Source organism: Chlamydotis macqueenii, chromosome 7 (genome assembly GCF_036417535.1).
Source record: "Chlamydotis macqueenii isolate bChlMac1 chromosome 7, bChlMac1.mat, whole genome shotgun sequence".
NCBI lineage: Eukaryota > Metazoa > Chordata > Aves > Otidiformes > Otididae > Chlamydotis > Chlamydotis macqueenii.
The window spans coordinates 34707721-34726684 of record NC_141562.1 but is presented as its reverse complement, the minus strand read 5'-3'; the positions used below and the strand labels follow the sequence as shown (position 1 = coordinate 34726684).

The window sequence follows — 18964 nt, the reverse complement described above, 5'->3', positions numbered from 1 at the left end:
TGGAAAACCAAAGACTGACTTTGCAAAGCAGAGTAAGACTGTTTTGCTCTGTTCATTTTCAACTGCACTGTTAAAAACATGACCATCCACTCTGGTGATTGCAGGCAGTTTAATAAAGGAAGGGTTGGAAGTCAAAAGTTATTATTTTCTGTAGAGTTTATGGTCTGTGAAACTGAAATGGGAAGCAGAATTTGAGGGAAAGTAACAGCAATTACTTGCAAGGGTTTGTTTGAATTTTAAACAGCTTCAGATTAGATGTTTCATTCTAAATTGGTGGTTACTGATTAAGAGAGAGTTTTAGGGAGGCCAGCTATCTCTGTGCGTTAGTGCACGGACCTTTAACCTCCTGGTATCTGCCTAGGTCAGGTCAGAAGTCAGGATTCGGTCATCTTATCCTGCTCCTCACGGGGAATGGAAATGCGTGACTTTGATGGCAAATTGCTGTTCAAGCACTGCCCTTGCCATCCTGCCTTGCGTTTCTGAGTTACCTTAACGTCTTCTGCAGGCCTTCTGGCAGCGGTTTCCTCTTGTACCCAGCATGTCAGCAACTTCTCTCCAAAGATGAGAAATTTCCGAGTTAGTCACCTTGTGTCACAGTTGTAAGCTCCAGCCTAGAACTTCTGCTGAGGAGCTCGGAGCAATTTGTCATGGTAATTAAGACAGAAGTTGAGTGACTTTTCCAGATGACACTGTAAGCTCAAGACTGAGTCCTTGGGGCTGCCTCCCCTGGTGCCACGCCACTGCCTTACCCCAGTGATGGCCGTATTTTCAGGATGCTGCGTTTTGCGATGTCCTGATGGAGCCAGGGTATATATTGCTTCATGTGCTGTTGACTCAGATCCTGCTTGGTACAAAAAATTATGTTTTCCAGTGCAGAGGAGGACAAGCCGTAGTCTCCTTTCCTCTCTAGCTAGATTTACTGTAGAAAGTGTCAATTTTTCCTACATTTGTGTTAGTGGAGAGTGAAGCCCAGAAAATCTCCCTGCGTGAACACTAATTATCTAAGTAGACTTTTCCATCTATGTTTGCTTACACCATAAATTACTGTTGCTTATGAGTGTACACCTGGCAACACCTTCTGCCTTTCATAACGCTATGGAGTGTTAATGAATTGGCTACAATTCAGTGATTTTTCACCTTCCTCGGTGCTTATTTTAAAACAGAAAAAAGCCAATTAAAAAAACCCCAAACTAATCCTGTCTTGGAAAATAGTAGTAACTGGTTTGGTACTAACTGAGACATTATTTGAACACTTTACATCTCATGAAGGGGAAATGCAGATATCACTCTTGAAAACTGTGAAGGAAAATGTGTGTCTCGCAAGGCAGGATGGAGATACCTGATCCTCTCTGGTTTGGGAGGGTGGGGTAAGTCACCGCTTGTGAGGCTCCGTGTGGCCGCTGCTGGCTTGTGTTAGGGATCTGGGTGAGCTCATTTAGACTTGTGCCCGTTAAGTGGCACAAATTAAATTTTTGCTCATGTGTATTAAACGTATACAATTTCCTAGGTATGTATGTACTCTGGGAAGGAACCGCAGATGCCTATTTCTAAAGCCAGCTGGATAAGTGAAGTATATACCTGTAATTCTGAATCATAACTTCGTACATCCCTTTAGTCTAAAGGGAAAAAAGAGGAGACATAGCTGTGGATTTTAGATGTTCTTGTTGCTCATAAGTACATCAAATTTTAAATTATCTAGTAGCATTTGCTTATCATTGTCATTCTGCTTACCAAATCTATGTACATTCCAGATTCCATCGGTCTTTCAGATGGAAGCTTGTTTTCAGTGAATGGGCTTCTGGAGGCTGTGCCCTCTTCGTGTTAGAGAGGCAGGATGAGGTCACTACGGGTTTAGTTCAAAATTACTCTGAAATAAAGAGAGAATTATATTTTCTTGACACCTCTATACAGACAAATTTGTAATGAAGGGATCCTCTGAAAGGACTGGCCAACTTTCCATGTTGGTCTGCGTTCAGCCAGATATCACAACAACTTGTGATAATTCTTGTATGCTGGTTTGTCTTGAATCTGGGCGTCACTGTATGTAAAGCGTTTGTGCTGGAGATCTTCGTATTCGTAATATTTTGAGCAGCTAGGATAGCTGAAACCAAACTCGGCCATATCTGCCATCACCAGTTGATGTAATACCATCCATCCCTTTTGGAAGATGCAATCGTCCCTTGAAGACTTTAAGAACAAAATAGAGGGAAGGAAAATGTGAAGCTTTGCAGTAATCCTCCAGCCACCTCTCTCCTGCTGCCTTGAGCTAAGAAATCTCTTCTTTGTATTCTCTTTATCGCAATCAGATAGCGACCTGTAGCACTGTGCCCCTCTGACTGGGGAATGTCTTGAGTCAATTTGCACTCGGGCAGGCTAACAGAAGGGTGTATGTGCTGGCCAAGATAGCTTCCAGAGCGGAATTCCTCCACCATGACTAATTCTGGGTGGTGAATTTCAAAATCAAACCTTTTATGCTTTTTCAAGGTATGGACAAAGTTCTTACAGCAAGGAGAAAGGGATCAGTTACTGAATGTCTAAATCCTTTTTAGTCTGTCTTTTTTATCTGTCTCTGAAGTGGTGATAGCTCTTACTTGTGCATTTAAAGACATTTTATGATTTCTTTGAGTGAATAATCTAAATCCTCCGTGAGACATCACAGCAGCCTTTACTTTTCTGTACACCACCCAGAAAGCAAATGTACTTCTATCAGTTGTTACTGTTTAAGTATTAACAGGAGTGTGTGTTCTTATATGTGTTTTGATAAGCTTCATCACTGCAGTCGTCTTATAGGCATTTAAATTCAGCCAGGTAAATACCGACTAGAGAAAGAGTTCTGACTCTATAGGAACTGTAAAAGCCTGTTGCTTTTGTATGGATGTTCTGCACTTGTTCTCTCTGAGCAGTACCAGTTTTGTGGGGAATGGTATTTTGGTTTCTAATCTTTCTTTTGAAATTCGTTTAAAATTGACCCCTTTTAACTGTTCTTTGCTAAGTGACAACTTTTCATGATGTATCTGTTCACTGAAGACACCTCTTTTAAAATTAAACAGAACTGTCCACAATTTTTTTTGTATGATAATTCCAAAAGCAAAACGTTTCCATGAAACATTCCTTGCAGCTTCCTAGATTTCTGACCAATAATTCTTGGCATTTTGATTCCAGTTTAGATTTCCTACCTCGAAGGTATATCTTAAGGGTACAGTTGTATGCATTTGATATTGATTATTTAGCTTAAAAATGGAATTGTTTGAAGAGACTGGAAGAATTGGTTAAAATTTTGATGGAGAAGATGGACAAATCATAGTTATTATTTCAATAAAGGACCATTTTCGGGTATGAAGCACAGATAAAACATGGAAATGGGTATTGCAGAGCAATTAAAAAAAACGGGTGAAAGTAGTTAATTAAACTGTGTTGACAAAGTATCTAAAGAGTCAAGCTGTGATTTGGGATGCTTGGAATGCAGCTCTTCCCTGAATTTTTCTATGTCAAGAAAAGGCAACAACAATTTGGGAGTTTCCTACAACTGATAAATCTCTGGCTGTGGACACTCGTCCTTTGCTAGACCTCATCTGCCTGGTGAGGATGCTTCTGCATTCAGCGGCTTGTTGCTGCCCTCGTGTTTTTTTCCTAGTGGATTAGTTCACATGAGCTCCCTAATACGTTCTGTCTGCCAGACGAGCTCCAGTCATCTATGTAAACAGCTTAAACAGACCCAGGGAAACTTATTAGGGAATATTTGGAGAGCTGTAAGACTGGTGTCTTCAGTTAGAAGGGCCCAAGTGAGCAACGAGAGGGAGCCAACGGCTTTAACCTGCGTTTCTGAAGACAACATCTGTTTGCAACTTGTCCAGTCAGGGTGTTGCAAACTGCGTGGTTGCAGGGACATGGCAGGACCGCAGTGTGTCTGAGGATGAAAGGTTCAGTTTGGGAGCTTCATCAGGAGAAGATGCCGTCATCACCAGCAAAGGGGAGTTTCTCTGGGCTGGCAATGTTGCATTTGTAACCAGAACGCACTAAGCCAACAGGCTTCATCTAGTTGAGTCCAGATCCATGACATAAATCCAGTTGTGTGGCGATGTGCCATAAATGCTTTGGGCCTCTATAGCAGTTGTTTAGCTTACACTGAAGAGGCTTAAGCTGTTGTTTTGTTATAAAGATATTATCTCTTCTCATTGGAATTAGAAGAAGGGAAATTGCACAAATACTTTTTAATATTGCCATTCAGTATATCCACTTGTGGCTGTAAGTTGGTTATGTTTTCTTATTGAATGCTAAACATTGTCTTGTGTTTTCCTATCAAATTAATTACTTACAGCTTGTTACCAGTTTTTATTTTCTTTTAACTTCCGCGGAACCATGATCTGTTCTTCCTGTTTTACAGTCAAATTGGTTAAAAATGCTTACTCTGATTCTGAGAGCAATTACAATGGAACTTGACATGGCAAAAAGTTCAGGTCACTTTGACCACGTCTCCCTCAAAATAACTCATAAAGAAGTAAACTATTCAAAATATGTAGCTGTTGTATTTGTTATTTGCCAATGGTTTATGACAGTAATTCTTTCTGACCCAAACTGTGACTTTCAAGGTTGCTTAGAGTAGTGAGATAATAAAATCACACTGATAAACTCTTTCTAGCTTTATAAACTTACTCCTTAGCTCTTCATAGAGTAAAAAATGATCAGTATTTAGTTTTGCTGTGTGCCATGAAGAGTGGCGGCTGGAGAGAGGAGCTGTGAGTTTGGGCTGGAGATTTTGAAGTCGTGTCACACGTTTCTGTGACGTTTGGTTAGCATCCATGCCCTTCACCTGCTTCTGGAGTCTCACCTACATTTTCTTTGTTTTTCAAAGCCCACATGGGCAGTCATTAGCTAAGACTATTAGCCCATAACTGGACAATAATAGTAATGTCTAGCTAATGAGCTAATTACTAGCTGGGGGGACAGGGAAAGCCAGGACTCTCTTCTTCCAAGCTTTGAACTGAAGGCATTTTTACCTCCAGCAAGCATAGGAGCCTGAACTCTTGGCACCGGGGACGCGGCCCTGCGTAGCCTTTTCCTGTTGGATAAGGACCTATGCAATAGTCAGGCACAAAGCCGGAGTTCAGACCTGTAGTTGTAATGATCTTTTAAGAATGTATAGTTACTGGAAGTGTCACTGAATGGTCCATAAATTTTTCTGGTGTACTGCGCTGAATTACTGCTTTCCATTTGGCTGATTAAAATGACTGTACCAGATTGTATTTTTATTCCATTTGCTAAAATACATACTTTGCAGTTTAAAAGTTCTACATTATGGCCACATAATGTTAACATCTTTGAGCGCTTTGTCAAAAATGTAATGCTAAAACAAGGGATTAGTGGATAGCCAGCAAAAGGTCATTCTGGGAGCCAACTTATGATGCAGGAAATAGATCTATGTACCGGATGACTCTATATCCTTCCAGTATTGGGCTGGATCCTATTTTCTGCAAGACCAACGCCAACGCTCCTTTTGAGTTCAAATGGGAACAGGATCAGCGCCTTTATACATTCTGTCTGAGAAGGATTGTATGAAATAAATGTATATCCTTATGCTCTGTTGCCATGAGGATTTTCTAAAGGCGTTTTTCATGAGGCAGCATCTTCATTTCATTCTTGTGGTACCCCAGAGCAGCAAGAGATGCGGACACTCCCAGTCTGCGGGAGGGATCCCAAACATTGCCCTTCTCTACTTTGTTTCCCCAAAACATGGCCTGTGCAGTTGAGCTATTAGAGAAAGCTGGAAACTTAGATATTAGGAGATCATATCCATCCCATATTGCTGATGGGTCGTTAGTATGATCAGATGATTGTTTGGAATCAGATGGGAAATATCCTGAGGGTGTAAACTTGCTTTAGAGTGGATTGAGGGGTAAAGTCTGGTAAGACAACTGCTGCTAATTGGTGCCATTCTCGTTAAGCCTGGTAGGACTGAGTGTGCTCTGGTGTCTGCAGTGCTCAGATCAGGGATGAGGTGAATTTATAGCAGAATGCGCAGAAGCTTTCAGTGCTGCAGCCATGCTGTACCTGATCAGGAATAAATAAAGTATTTCAGTGTCCAGAGCTGTCAAATGAGCATGGAAGAGGCTTTTAAACACGAGTTAGAAGAGGTTCGCTATTCAGAAAACGGTTCTTTTGGAGGGAGAGAGGGTGAAACTATGCTAGTGAAGTTCCCAGCCTCTCTGCTTACAACTCACCAGGTCCGCAACCAGCACTGGAGTCTCATCATGGAGAGCGTGGTCCCGTCTGACAAAGGAAATTACACGTGCATAGTGGAGAACCAGTACGGATCCATCAATCACACGTACCATCTCGATGTTGTTGGTAAGTAAGACTCTGTCACTTTAAGATGATGTTTTTAATTAAAGAGTTTATTAAAACATTTAGAACTCAGCTGGTATGTTTTGCGTTAATTTTGACGATGATTTCACAGTAGCCTAAAGATAAGATTTCACTACAAAGCCAGTTACTAAATAAATTTATATATTCATCTGTCTCACTCGTGTCTGTAGGACTAATCCACCCATGCCTTGGCAAAGGTGTAATACCAGTGTGTGCAAATGAGTTCTTGTTGCTGTGATACACTGTGGTGGTTTAGCCTACAAAGAGTAAATACTGAGGCAATTTTAATCATTTGTATTATAATTTAATTATTACTTGACAGTTGTACTAACACAAATTTTAATAACTGCAGTTACGAAAACTGTTCAAGTGATCCTTTAGATTGCTGCTGTTATAGCTGAAATGTTTTGTTTTGGTATTTTTTAATGAAAAGCTAGATAATGCCTTTGTGAAGGTAGTGCAGATCTGGAGATTCGGGAAAGGCACTTTGTATTCACAGCAGTATAAGAGTTCTGACCGTAGCCTAGTGCGTGGGCTACGAGGAGTCCCTGAAACACAGGCGACAAAAACTGTGAAGAGATGGTTTTACTTGAGGACAAACTCTAAAAAAACTGTGTGAATTCTTAGTAGTAGCAAAGCTGTGATTCAGAAGGACTATTAAGCACATGCTTAGTAATATTAACTTAATAATACCAAAATCCTGTTGACTTTAATAAGGCTTATATGTATTTATTTAAGTGCTTAGCTAAATTAGGGCTTGAAATCTCAGGAACCAATTCCATTCACCCCTGCTCTTGCTGATTAGCCTGGATGGGTGCGAGCACTTTTATTGACTCTGAATTGAGCTCGATTTGGCTGTTACAGTAGGACCTGCTGGTGGTACCTTTGGGGATCTTGGCTGCAGTTTCTGAAGTATGTCTTCAAGGGCCTTTGCTCTTTCCAGGCTTGTGGAGTGATCTGAGCGTCCTGAGTTCTGTGAATAAAACTTTTGATCAATCAGTATTGAAAGTAAAAATGAATTTGATTATTGTAAGCTGTTTTTGGCTGGTGACTGGCAGCCCAACTTGTCTTCTATGGAGAATCCTACTGTTGAGTTTGGGTCTATATGACCAAAACAGTGACAAAATTTTAATTTCCTTATTTCTTGATGGGTCTTTACATGAATAAAAATGCATCTCTCTCGTTATTTTGGATGCTTTTTAAAAGTAGTGTCTTATTTTGTCTGGGTCCACTTAAATCTGCGGAAACCCATAAATCCAAAAGAAAACAAGTGCCAACTTCTCAGGCAGAAAGAAATGAAAACATTCCCCATGAAAAGTCCAGAAAGAGCTAGCCTTCATGTAGCAGAGGAGGAAAAAGATAATCTTGTGATGAGGGTGCTGTCAGCCACCAGCCCCAGTATGTTTAAGTCTTCGGAGCCAGTCTGTGAACTGCCCAGCTCACCTGGACTTGGTTTTTCGTAGTCAACACTGAAAGCAGTGAGGATTTTTATAGCTTTGGCAATATTTTGTCATCCTCAGGAGAGTGAGCTATGGGTATCGTAGAGGTGAACCGAGCGACTGGCAAAGCCATTTTTTGTTTGAACACTTGTTTAAACAAAGTTTATGGAGGGTGCAGCAGCAACGGCTGCCAGAGATGGTAGTAAATCGTGTTCTGCGTGCCTGTGTCCTCTGCTGACCACCTTGCTGGAGGGCGCGGGCTGCTCGCATGGACTTGCCAGGGAGGAGGCTCAATTTACAGAGCCCGACCCAGGAAGAATGTAAGGGGATGATGAGCTGTGGGATTTTTGGAGAATTTTTTTTTTGTTTGGTTTTTTTTTTTCTTAATCCTTTAGGGAGCATGGATTGACTCACTTTGGTTTTGTTTAAAACCTTTTTTTTTAGTAGGCTACATGGGAGGAAAAAGCCAGTTTTGCAATTTTGGGAGTTTTCCTTGCCGAAACAAAACTGGTTAAAAATTCCCCTTCCCTTTTCTGTCCCCTGCTCCCTTTCCTCCCAGACCCAGTCTGGCATGTTTCATGTTGACCATAAATTTCTTCACCCTTTTTTTTTTTTCTAGCATATGTTTTTGTGGATGATGCGGTCACTTGAGCAAATATTTGTCAGAAGCCCTCTCACCTCCTCTCCCCCTTTGAGCCTTTTGAATGTCTTGCATTGAGGAATATCATGCAGAAGCTTATTTTTCCTGGCAGTAAATTAGTGACCTGCATGAATGAATGGAATGGTAGTAAGGATTATGTCATTTATTTAAATGTCTATTCCTTTCCTATAGAGAGGCAGAAAAGTAAATAATGAGGTTTTTCAAAAGCGACTAGTGATTTGGGGTGCTGGGTACCCAGCTGATGGCATCCCAAAGGAGCCCTAATTTTCCCTGGGTGAACATTCAGCATTTTCTGATGCTTGGACCCTACAAGATGGCAAACGAGAAGTCCGAAAGTGACTTCTGCAAATCCCAGTCTGCATCTTGGAGTTCTGTGTTCTTCATAATTTTATGTCCTGTAATTTGATGAGTTAAAGGGTGTAATTCTTAGTTTAGTTTGAAAACATGTATGGGAATGTGCACTCTAAGATACCAGTGTGGAGTTTACTGTGAGTCTTTCAAGAGATAATGCACTGGGACTTTAACCTACAAGGGAGATCGGTGTTAGAGAGCTCAGCCGTTTCTGTGTTGCCAAAAGCTTGGAATAATCGTGGAGGTTGGGCATAAAATTGCTGAAGCAGTAAATTAAGGCTGGCCAGAAGGGGAAACTCTGACAGTTTTCTAGTTAAGACAGTTCTAGAGCAGTTAATTTTGTGCTGCTTTTCTTTTTTTTTTTTTTTCTTTTTTTTTTTTTTTTCTGTTTTCATAAGAATTTTCAGTTCCCACAGGGTTGTGGAGAGTTATGGATGTTTGTTTAGAAGCAATTGCATATGTAGACCGCATCTTAGAAACTTCAGGTCGTAATTTTAGATTGAGTTGTGTGTGGAAAACTGTCAGTTGAAAGCCTCTGAAATTGCTTTTCCTATATGGTTTAACTGGTTCCAGAGTTGATTAAGTGTAAGTAATAGAAAATGGTATTAAACATGGTAACGTATTACACTAACATGAGCATCTGACTATATGGTGTAATGTAGAGAACCCTCTGATTATGTCACAGATTTGGGAGGTATCCCAGCAAAAATCGTGCCAAAAAATGACACAATGCTAGTTAGGAATATCCAGCATTACTTGATGCCAATAACTTTCCAAATGTTGAACTCTTTTGACAATTAAAAGCCTGGAGCCAGCAAGGCTGAGTAGATTTCAGTCAGGATATAGGTGTGAAGTATTCTCCTTTTTACCTTGTAATTACTTGCAAGAATTCTCTTAAAATAGTCAACTCAGCTCAGATGGTCTCATTCAAATTTACAAACCTGGCAAAACTGCTGCGCTGAATTTTTTTACAATGGGAGTAGAAAATACTGAAGAAAAAAGCAGCAAGTCGCTGGCAGCCGCTCTGTATCGCACAGGGTAATTGTGCACATTGACGGGAGTTAGTGGGGAATTGTCCAGTCCAGTTGGCCAGGATATTCTGTGTTGGAAAAAGTTACTCTGTAAGTGTTTGGGATACCCCAGTCAACTCTCTTTTCCTCTCTCCCCCTCCTCCATGTCAAAACAAGGGCTGGAGCAGGCTCTGCGCAGGACTTTGCTCAGGGATACAGATGTTAGATTGCAGTAGTGGCGAATGCTAGCGATACAAAACTCTGTTAGCATCCTGTGAAAGGGAGACGACTCGATTTGAGCATTTTATTGGAGTACTACCCAGAGACTTCAATTAATATCAGATACTTATTGTCTAAGGCGACGTGCCAGCGCACAGTAATGGCTTACAACTGAAATGCGGAGAGATCGGGCGAAGGAAATGTCACTGTCCATTTTATAGATTAAAAACGGAGCTGTGGAGCGGTGAAATTTCTTGCCCTGGGTCACACAGGAAGCTGGTGGCAGAGCCAAAAAGTAAAGCTGGTACTTGAGTCCTAATCCAGTACTTTAATTAGAGGTATGTTCTTTCCCTTGTACGGTTTAGCCCATCAGCTGTTTTTTTTCCGTGTGGCTGAAGTGCATTTCTATTCTTTTGTACTTAACAGTAGGTAGAAACTCGCTTTTTTAATAGTAAGCTTGCTAACAGACTAACTCCATTCTCATTAAACATATATAAAGTCATGCAGTCTTAAGGGAGAATGAATGAAAACGCTGTGGTTTTCACTTATCAGTTGTATTGTAGTGAATCCGGGTTGTGGGAAGCGACGTGGGAATGCAGCCACTGAGATTTGTGTATAATTAGATCACTCTTGGATTGCAATTATCGCTAGAGTACAATTTCAGCAGCGGCAATTCTGCTTAAGCATGGAAGTAACTAATTGAATTTATATTTTAATGGAAAAAAAAAAGGCTAGTATTTGATCACTTCTAGTGCAGGTAGCCATTTCTGTCCTATTTAATGTCATCATCCAGGGAAACAAAAGATGGTTTGGTTGCAGATGGAGTTTGACACATTACCTCATTTACTGGGTTTTATAAGCAGCTGCCGTAACACGACACACATTACAAGGACGTGTAAGAAGACCCTGCTGTTTACTATAAAAGTGAACATAACTTGTCACAAATATTTTTTTTTTTCCAAAAAAGTCCTTTTGCAGCCAGGTTAGCTGTACTTTGACCAGTTTCTAATTTACCTAATAGCCATGCCTTTGGTTCTCCAGAGGTGGCAGAGTACCATGCAGTTCTCCCTTAACAATAATTCGTATTTTGTTATGAAAACGGTGTGAGAACAACTTCTGATCCAGGAAGCATTTTGAAGGACTCTCAGCTTAAAGATTGTGTCCCAGAGATCTCAGGTATGAGTGGTTTTACTGATGGGTATGCCGAAAAACACTTATTCGGAACTGCTGGAGGTTTTAGAAGACTTTAGAATGAATTTTACTCTTACTTTTTACAGCATGTTAGTTAAAAAAATCTGATTAAAATTGAATAAACTTTTTGCTACTGGTATTTTACTATATTTCCCTTAGTTTAGGCAGAAGAAAAAACTTTGCTTTTGTTTCTACTCAGTTTTAGTTTTGGATTTTCAAGAGCTCTGAGTCTCTAGCTGTGAACATGACACGAACACATTTTTTTTTTAAAGACGTGTTTCCATTTTACCATTCCCAAATTAATAAAAACATAGGCATCATTATTTGCTTTTTGCTATGACTTGTTTTGTCGAAATAAAGTTCAGAATTAGTTTGACTTAACTAGAGTACGTTCCTTAATTTCCAAAGAATTATTTTAGGATTCACGTTGCATACGAAAAAGGAACTGCCACCAACTAAATACATGCCTTGGACGTTGCATCACTAATGTTTGGCAGGAGTTAAGCATAGGTATTATAACCAAGCCTGAACTTGCGTTGCTGGCAGATGTTCTTGTAGTTGTTGATTGACTCTTTACATGGACAAGCTTTGGCTTGACATCTTCACCCAAGTGCTTGCGGCGTGGGACATGATGAGACAGGGGCTGGAAGCATGAAGGAATCTGCGCCGATGCTTGCCCTGGGGTGTTTGGTTAAGCTGAGAGGGAAGATGATTTTATTTAATGTACTGATAAGCCTGAGTGCGGACTTTACACCTGGCACTAGGCTTTTGGCAAGGTGTGTGCATCTGAGAAGAAATTACACAAATTGTTTAGTGCTGGAGGCTGTGTGGTTCACTCCTGAAAACAAAGACCACAGTGTGATGGTTCAGCTAAGGGAAAACGAGAGCTTATGGTTTTTTCCCCCCTTTTCTTAATAAGGTAAAAATATTCCAACCCCCTAGTTTTATAGTGTTAAAGCTCCTGATTTCATTGGAGTAGTCTGGCTAAATTACATTTTATGGACAAATACTAGTGTCGTTACTTCATCTGCTGGGTGAGCAGTGAATTTGTCATGTTTGGAATGCTTCCTGCAGAGTCTGCTGGGGAGGACTGATCTCCCTGTCCCACTTTCTGTCTTATTACAGCCCCAAGGCAGGTATTTCTCTCTCTTTTGATGAATGATGAACAGGATATTGTTTCAGCTCTGTTATTATCATTTTTAATCATGCCTTCTAATTCGTGCAGTATCCTACTCGTGGAAATGCAAGTAGGAATTTGCAGTTTTCTGAAGCTGCTAGCAAGACTCTTGTCTTGTTAAATGTCATGTGTCAAAAGCCATGTCTATACTTGATCTGGGTTTTTTTTTTGACCTGGGCCAGTCTTTTCTCGATAGTTTTGTTACTGAAAAAATTGTCAGTGTATTTGACAGTAAATTGGTAGTTACGTCCACTTAAAAAAAAAAAAAAGAGGGAAAAGGAAACTGGAATTCTCACAAATACTAAAAAATTGTAAATGAATTGTGATACAGCCTGGATGAACAAACACAAACACAAGGTTATTAATCATGGGTGCCTTATTAAGGAATATCTTGCACCTTCATTTCTTTTGTGTTCTCCCCAAGTGTGGGGGGAAACACAGAGGTGGGACAGGCTCGTGGGTGAGGTGTATCTGAACTGAGACCACCACACTGCTGGTTTTAGGGATTAAACTAGGCTTAAGAGATGTAGCGGAGGTGGAAGTGGATGGAGATGGCACTCAGTGGTAGGCTGGAGTGTTAGGCACTGGGGGGTTGTGCAGGAGAGAAAAAAAAACCTCTACGGATGGGTACTGGGGTGAGATAGGTAAGTGGGTGAGAGATCTGGCAGTACCAAAGTGTGGACAAATCAGTACAATGTGAAATTCTGTAGCTATTGGAGAAAATTCCTGTTGGTATCCTCTCCTCTCACTGCTCTGCAGACCACTGTGTGACTGGAAATCCCAAGGTGGCTGTGTTGTACAGATTTTCAGGATTTTAAGTCATTAGGTCATCTTTGGATTACTACTGTTCCCGTGCTGCAGCTTGAACAGCAGTTACTCCATTTAAACATAAAAATATAGTTAGATCTAATTTAATTATAGTTTAAAAGCCACATTAAAAACCATAATTTTGAGTACTGAACTGCTCTGTAATTATAAATATTACTTTTTCAGGTTGCTCTTTAAAAGGTTGCGTGAATATGTTGAAATTTTTGACTGTTCATGGAAGAAAAACACTGATACTGTCAGAACTTGAGCTGCGTGAAGAACTCAGCGTGACAGTGTATTAGTTGGAATAAAATTAGTTTTTGCCATTTTTATAAGATGTTTGTAGAAGTCTAGAATATATATGGTTTTAGGGAATTTTAATCACAGTCATAAATTAGGTGATTCAAATACTTACACTTAAGTTGTGTTCTGTGTTTACAAGTGTATATTCATACGTTGGTTAGTGTTTGTGTCTGCAGGAATATTTTTTAGCTATTAGATTGGATTATATGCATATTATACGCAACATAATTTAATTTCAGCAATTGATTTCAGATGTACATTTCCTTTGATATCTGTGCTAATGCTCTATTGTGTAACCCACCTATGTCTATATTTGAATGAATATTCCAAAAAATTACTTCCACCTCCCGCCCCCAACAGTCTTCAGTGAAATTTTCTCCGAAAGCAGTTCTGTCACCTGCTGCTCAGCCAGGGGCTGGTGATGGTGTTGCTGGGTCTCGGCTTTGTAGGAAAAGGTGGTCATGCAGATGTGTATGCTGACAGGCAAGAGAATGTGAGTGCAGAAGAAAAGTCAAGAACTGTAGAAAATTACGGAGAAAAACTTTCTTGTTTTGGAGCACAACGTTTATTTCCAACCTGAGCGCTTGCTGTGAAAGCTTGGTAAATCCATCTCGCAAACTTTATCTGGATTTACCTGAATTACTTGAAATAGAATGACAAATATGTATGATCAGGGTCTTTCCAAGAGCAGCCGCCTTCAGCGCCTGGTGCAACGTTTAAAACAAGTTACGGATTCTGTGTTGCAGAAATGTGTGTGATCCTGATGGAGGGACATCTCCCCTCCTGATGTGGGACTGCACTCCCTCACCAGGGGAGGAGAGTCCGAAGGCTGGGAGAGGTCCAACATAGACATGTCTTGAGGCTGAGCCAGGACGGTCCAGCACAGAGCATTGACGCTCTGGGAGCTGGAGCTTCTTTCCTGCCCTGAGAGCTTGTGCGGAATACCACAGTCCTTCTGATAATTTCACACCTGCGTTCCTCAGCAGAGGAAGTGTGCTGTGTAAGGAAAGGGGGAGAAGTGTAGAAATATAAGAGGGCTTTTAAAGGCTACATAATCTTTTCCATTTTACTTTAAAGGCAGAGCTGTTTTCAGGAAAGGAAATTTGGAGGATGAAAAATATGCAGTCAGGTCACAATAACAACAGCAATAATAACTCCCACTGTGTGCTTTATGGCGTTGCTGGGTGCACTGGCGAGTTAAACCCACTGCAGCTGTGGGACGTCGTCCCTGTGGGAGAGGTGATTTTTGCCAGGCATACAGTGAGAGTCCAGTCCAAGGATGCTGGACCCCAGCATTGTCTCTGGTTATTGTAAAGCAGCTGAGTGCTGGGAGCTGTGCAGGTTACAAAGGATGATAGCTGTGCGTAAAAATTAACGCAGTCTCTGGAAGCAGCCAGAACCATAAAATTTTACCACTTGTCTGCGAGAAGTCACGAGTTGTTTTTCATAGTCTCTTGTAGCCTTTTTCTTTTAGGGTACACTGAAATGAATTCCCGTCAAAGTTTCAGCTCCTCATTATTCAGTTTCCTGTGTTTTTTCACACCGAAGTAAGGCCTCTCCCCACTTTGTTTAGACCACGTATGAAGCTTTTGCTTGTGCATGCGCGGTGTGAGGGATACTGCAAGCCAGCTCCAGGATCGGGGTGGTACAGCTCTTGCTGCTGTGACTTTTTCTGCTCCACGGGGCTGCTGAAACCTGCTCTGTGTCAGCCTGACAACAGGGCTTCGCTTTAAGGCCAAAGGGATAGCTTTTAACTAGTTTTGATTGTGATTTTTATTTTTTTCCCTACTGTATTCACTGACATCAACAGGCTTTGTATCAAGCCAAATAAGTCAGTCTTGCTTGCTCTCTTTTTCCCGGCTTGCTGCCATATGAGGAAGATGTGTGCAGATGAACTTAGGCTGTGAAGGTGTTGTGCAGAGATGGATTTTTAGCTAAAGCGCACATAGGGCAGCAAGCTGAAGCTGTGCCGCAGAGCTATCCAAAGAGACAGATGGGATCACATCGGTGGGAGCTTTGCCTGCTGGAGAAACTCTGCCGTTACTTCAAATCAGAGGTGAAGGTGGTGAAGCCAAGGACAAAGAGTTTAAATAGACCTGATTAGTTTCTGTAGAGGTTTCTAAAAAAGGTGCTGGCTTTTACTTGACTGACCCTGGTAAGTAGGAGGGGTTAGGTGGCACAAGGAGGTTGGATGTGGTGGCAAAGGCCCTGCTAAGGGTCAGAGGCTGTCTGCTTCTGGTATCTGCGACAAAATTTTAGTCTTTAGAAATAAAATTCTTTAATAGTCAGTGTTAAAATGTTCAGTTTCATGAGAAAGTATTCAGTGACAGCAGGGAATAGAGGGAGTTTGGTTCCCTGCTGTCTCACTCTATGCTGATTGCTGATACTGGTCCACAAACCAGAGATTTAGTAGGCCTAGCAGTGATGAAGTGTGTGGCACACCGGGAGAAATAAATGCCTTGATAAAGGCTTCTAAATTTGAGGACAAGAAGGAGTTTAGAAAGTGACTATGGAGGCTAGCCCCTCAATCCCATCTGCATGAGCAGATCCCTGCGCTGTTCCGGGCCTCACCGGGTTCACTTGTGAGGGCCAGGAGCTCCGACTGCAGGGATGCCTCTTTGAGCTCTTGGCCACCAAAATGGCTTCTTTGAGTAGGTTGGGCTGATAGGAAATGCTGTACATGGAGGCTCCTGCTGTACAGGAACGTTGAATAGTATGCGCATGTGTTGGCTAATGCTTACTGATAAAAGATGCCAAGATTTGTAAGGCATGATTTCATCAGTGCTGGTAACCTGGTCTGATCCATAAGCTAGTCTGCCTGGAAGGCTCCTGTTCTTTATCAAGCGCTCTTGCCAGGGATGGTCTTTATCTCTTAGTGTTTAATGGCAGTGATCTGTTATTCCCTGTAGACTTAAAACATCTTCTGATTTTGCAGGGTTTGGGAAGAGGGCATTGTCCCTAGCTTGCAATGAACGCTACCTTGGCGTGTATAAACGACCCAGGCAGTGATGATTTTGAGGGGTGCGTATGTATGTACGTGTAAATGGAACATGACAGTTCAGCAGCACTTCTGAATTGGCTATAAACAACATGCAGTGCTTCATATTATGCAGAAAGGAAACCAAACTGACGTGCAGCTGGTAGAAGCTGCTCAGCTCCTGGCTTAAGTCTATATAGTGTATGACATTAATTAGTAGAGGTGTTTTGCCTACACCTGCTCGGTTGTTTCTGATCTTTTGAAAGAGCAGCCAGCATTCAACCTTACTCTCCCACGCTATGGAGCAAATAGTGGAGTTAGTAGTATTTTCCTTCCAGCATTTCATAGAGCACAGGCCTCCATAAGCAATTGCTTATTGCTGGAGAAAGGAAGCGAAGGTTTGGCTTGGTCTCTGTGTAGAAGGCTACATTGGAGGAGGAAATTCCTGCGGGGACTCTGACATCTGTTTGGTTAGACCCCTCCTACACCACTCCACCTCGGGGTATGGAGAGCAAGTGTGGTTTCAAATTGGGTCCTTTGTATGAACTTGGATAACACTGGATTTATTAGGGAAACCTGAGTTGCGGTTCCTCATGCCTTGGCTACTCCTGGAACTTTCCTCAAAAGAGCTCTGTCATTCAGAGAGCAAGAATTAATCTAGGCTCTGAGTGCCCGTGAACTGAGGCCAGATTTGCAGCTCGTGTAGGTGGGATCTTTCATGACGGACAGTGATCCTTGTGTCTCTCCTTCCCAGCTGCTTCCTTTGCTGTCAGTAGACCAGGATAGAAACTTGAAAGGTCTTCGCTCATTGAAAAGTGAGAGACTGATAAACATTTAGTCTTTCCTTTAATGGTTGATATTTAGCCCAAATAGGTAGTGATCAGAGGCTGATATCCTGTGGTTGACCCAGTGGCTTTAGTAAATGTCTTCACCACCAAAAACACCGTCAGAGCCAGCAATAATAGTGTGTATGTGTACAGTCTCAACAGGGATGCCAAAAATTGAGCATAGAGACAGAGTGGCTTGCACAGGTAGAGAGAGGTGTTTCCTCAAACTGTGGGTGAAATGACTGTTAGTGCCACTTCTGAGACAAAATGATATTTCGCCTCTGAGGTGGCATGGCGTGCACTGGCCCTGTGGGAAGTTGGAGTTATACCTCAGAGGTTTCACCTTGCTGTCAACTCCAGGCAGCGATTAAGTCACCTGAGAATACCATGTAACTGTATTTTTTTGTTGGAGTAGTCCTGGTAATCCCATGGGTACATTTTGGAAGAGGGGGCTCTGGGTGTCCCAGAGATGGGTGACACCACAGGCTTCCAACTCCATGAGGCTTGTCCGGAAGTCAGTTGGTGGCATGAGGTGTATGTTGGGCAGATGTTGTCTGTCTGTAAAGTACTTGCCAAGGAAATCCCCACATGTGACGCGTTGTTGGATAGGAGAGGACACATGCAGTTAATTCGGGGACAGCCAAGTAGCAACACGTTCTTCCATCAGCGGTGCTGTTGCCTGAGCTTGGTGGTCTTCAGGGACCTCCTGTGTTAGGTACATGGATCAGTGGAAATGGTGGGAGGGTGCTGCGTTCTGAAACACGGAGGAGAAATATTTCAGTCTAGGTGTATGATGAAAAGGCTGTGATTTATTTTTTTGAGGCTGAGGAGTCAGTCTTGCGAGTTTGGGATGCTAAAGACAAGGTAAGAGCCTGTGATTACAGCCTGACCTAAAACACTGCAGGATGCTTTTGAAACTCATAATTTACAGGCTAATTAACATTTGCCAAAGCAACAGATGTTGCACATGGGAAGAAGGGTGGTTGGGAATGGGCAGTGTTTTCACCGAACAGTGTCCAGCCTGCTGCTGAAGACTTCCCAAGCTCTCGGAGTCAGGCAAATAAGCAACTAGAGCTGAATGTGCTGTGCTGACCAGGGCAAGTGAAGAAGAGGGCACAGCAGGCCTGCGTTTTAAGCAGAGAGACAGCTGGAACTGCTTCATTTTTTATTCAGTGATGACCGAATACACAGAGCCTTTACCAGGGGCCATCGATCCAGAATGGTTACTGATGCTGCACTGAGAGGCATCATTTGAGGGAGCTCTTTGTAGCTTCACAGTGGCAGCCATCAAGATGACTCCTTAGGAGTCAGTAACATTTCAAAACTGGTGTTAAAGACTGATAAATGTGTCCAATTAAAAATTGTGGAGAAGAATTGGGTAACTTTTTTTGCCCTCTCTCCCCCCTTAATTGAAGATCTCTCTGTTGTCCCCAAAACTCATGTTTGGTCTTGCATTTGCTATTCAGCTTTTATTTTCCTAGACTGCACTTGAATCACACATTTGCAAGGAGAGGAAACAAGCACATTCAAAAGGAGAAAATAAGAGTAGTTTTCAATTTTTTTTTTTTTTTTTAATGAATCAGATGCCTTATCCAAAGCCCATTGAATTCCATGTGAGTTTTTTCCCCTGACTTCAATG

At 41.7% G+C, this 18964-nt stretch overlaps 1 protein-coding gene across 6 annotated transcripts in view; it reads left to right on the top strand.

The window, feature by feature from the left end:
* Positions 1–18964, top strand: part of FGFR2 (fibroblast growth factor receptor 2) — an 83752-nt gene that overhangs the window by 27909 nt on the left and 36879 nt on the right. For all 6 annotated transcript variants that reach the window (XM_086751826.1, XM_086751825.1, XM_086751824.1 and 3 more), the window contains one exon: positions 6222–6345. In XM_086751826.1, coding sequence (XP_086607952.1) covers positions 6222–6345 — 124 coding nt within the window. The remainder of the gene's footprint in view (positions 1–6221; positions 6346–18964) is intronic.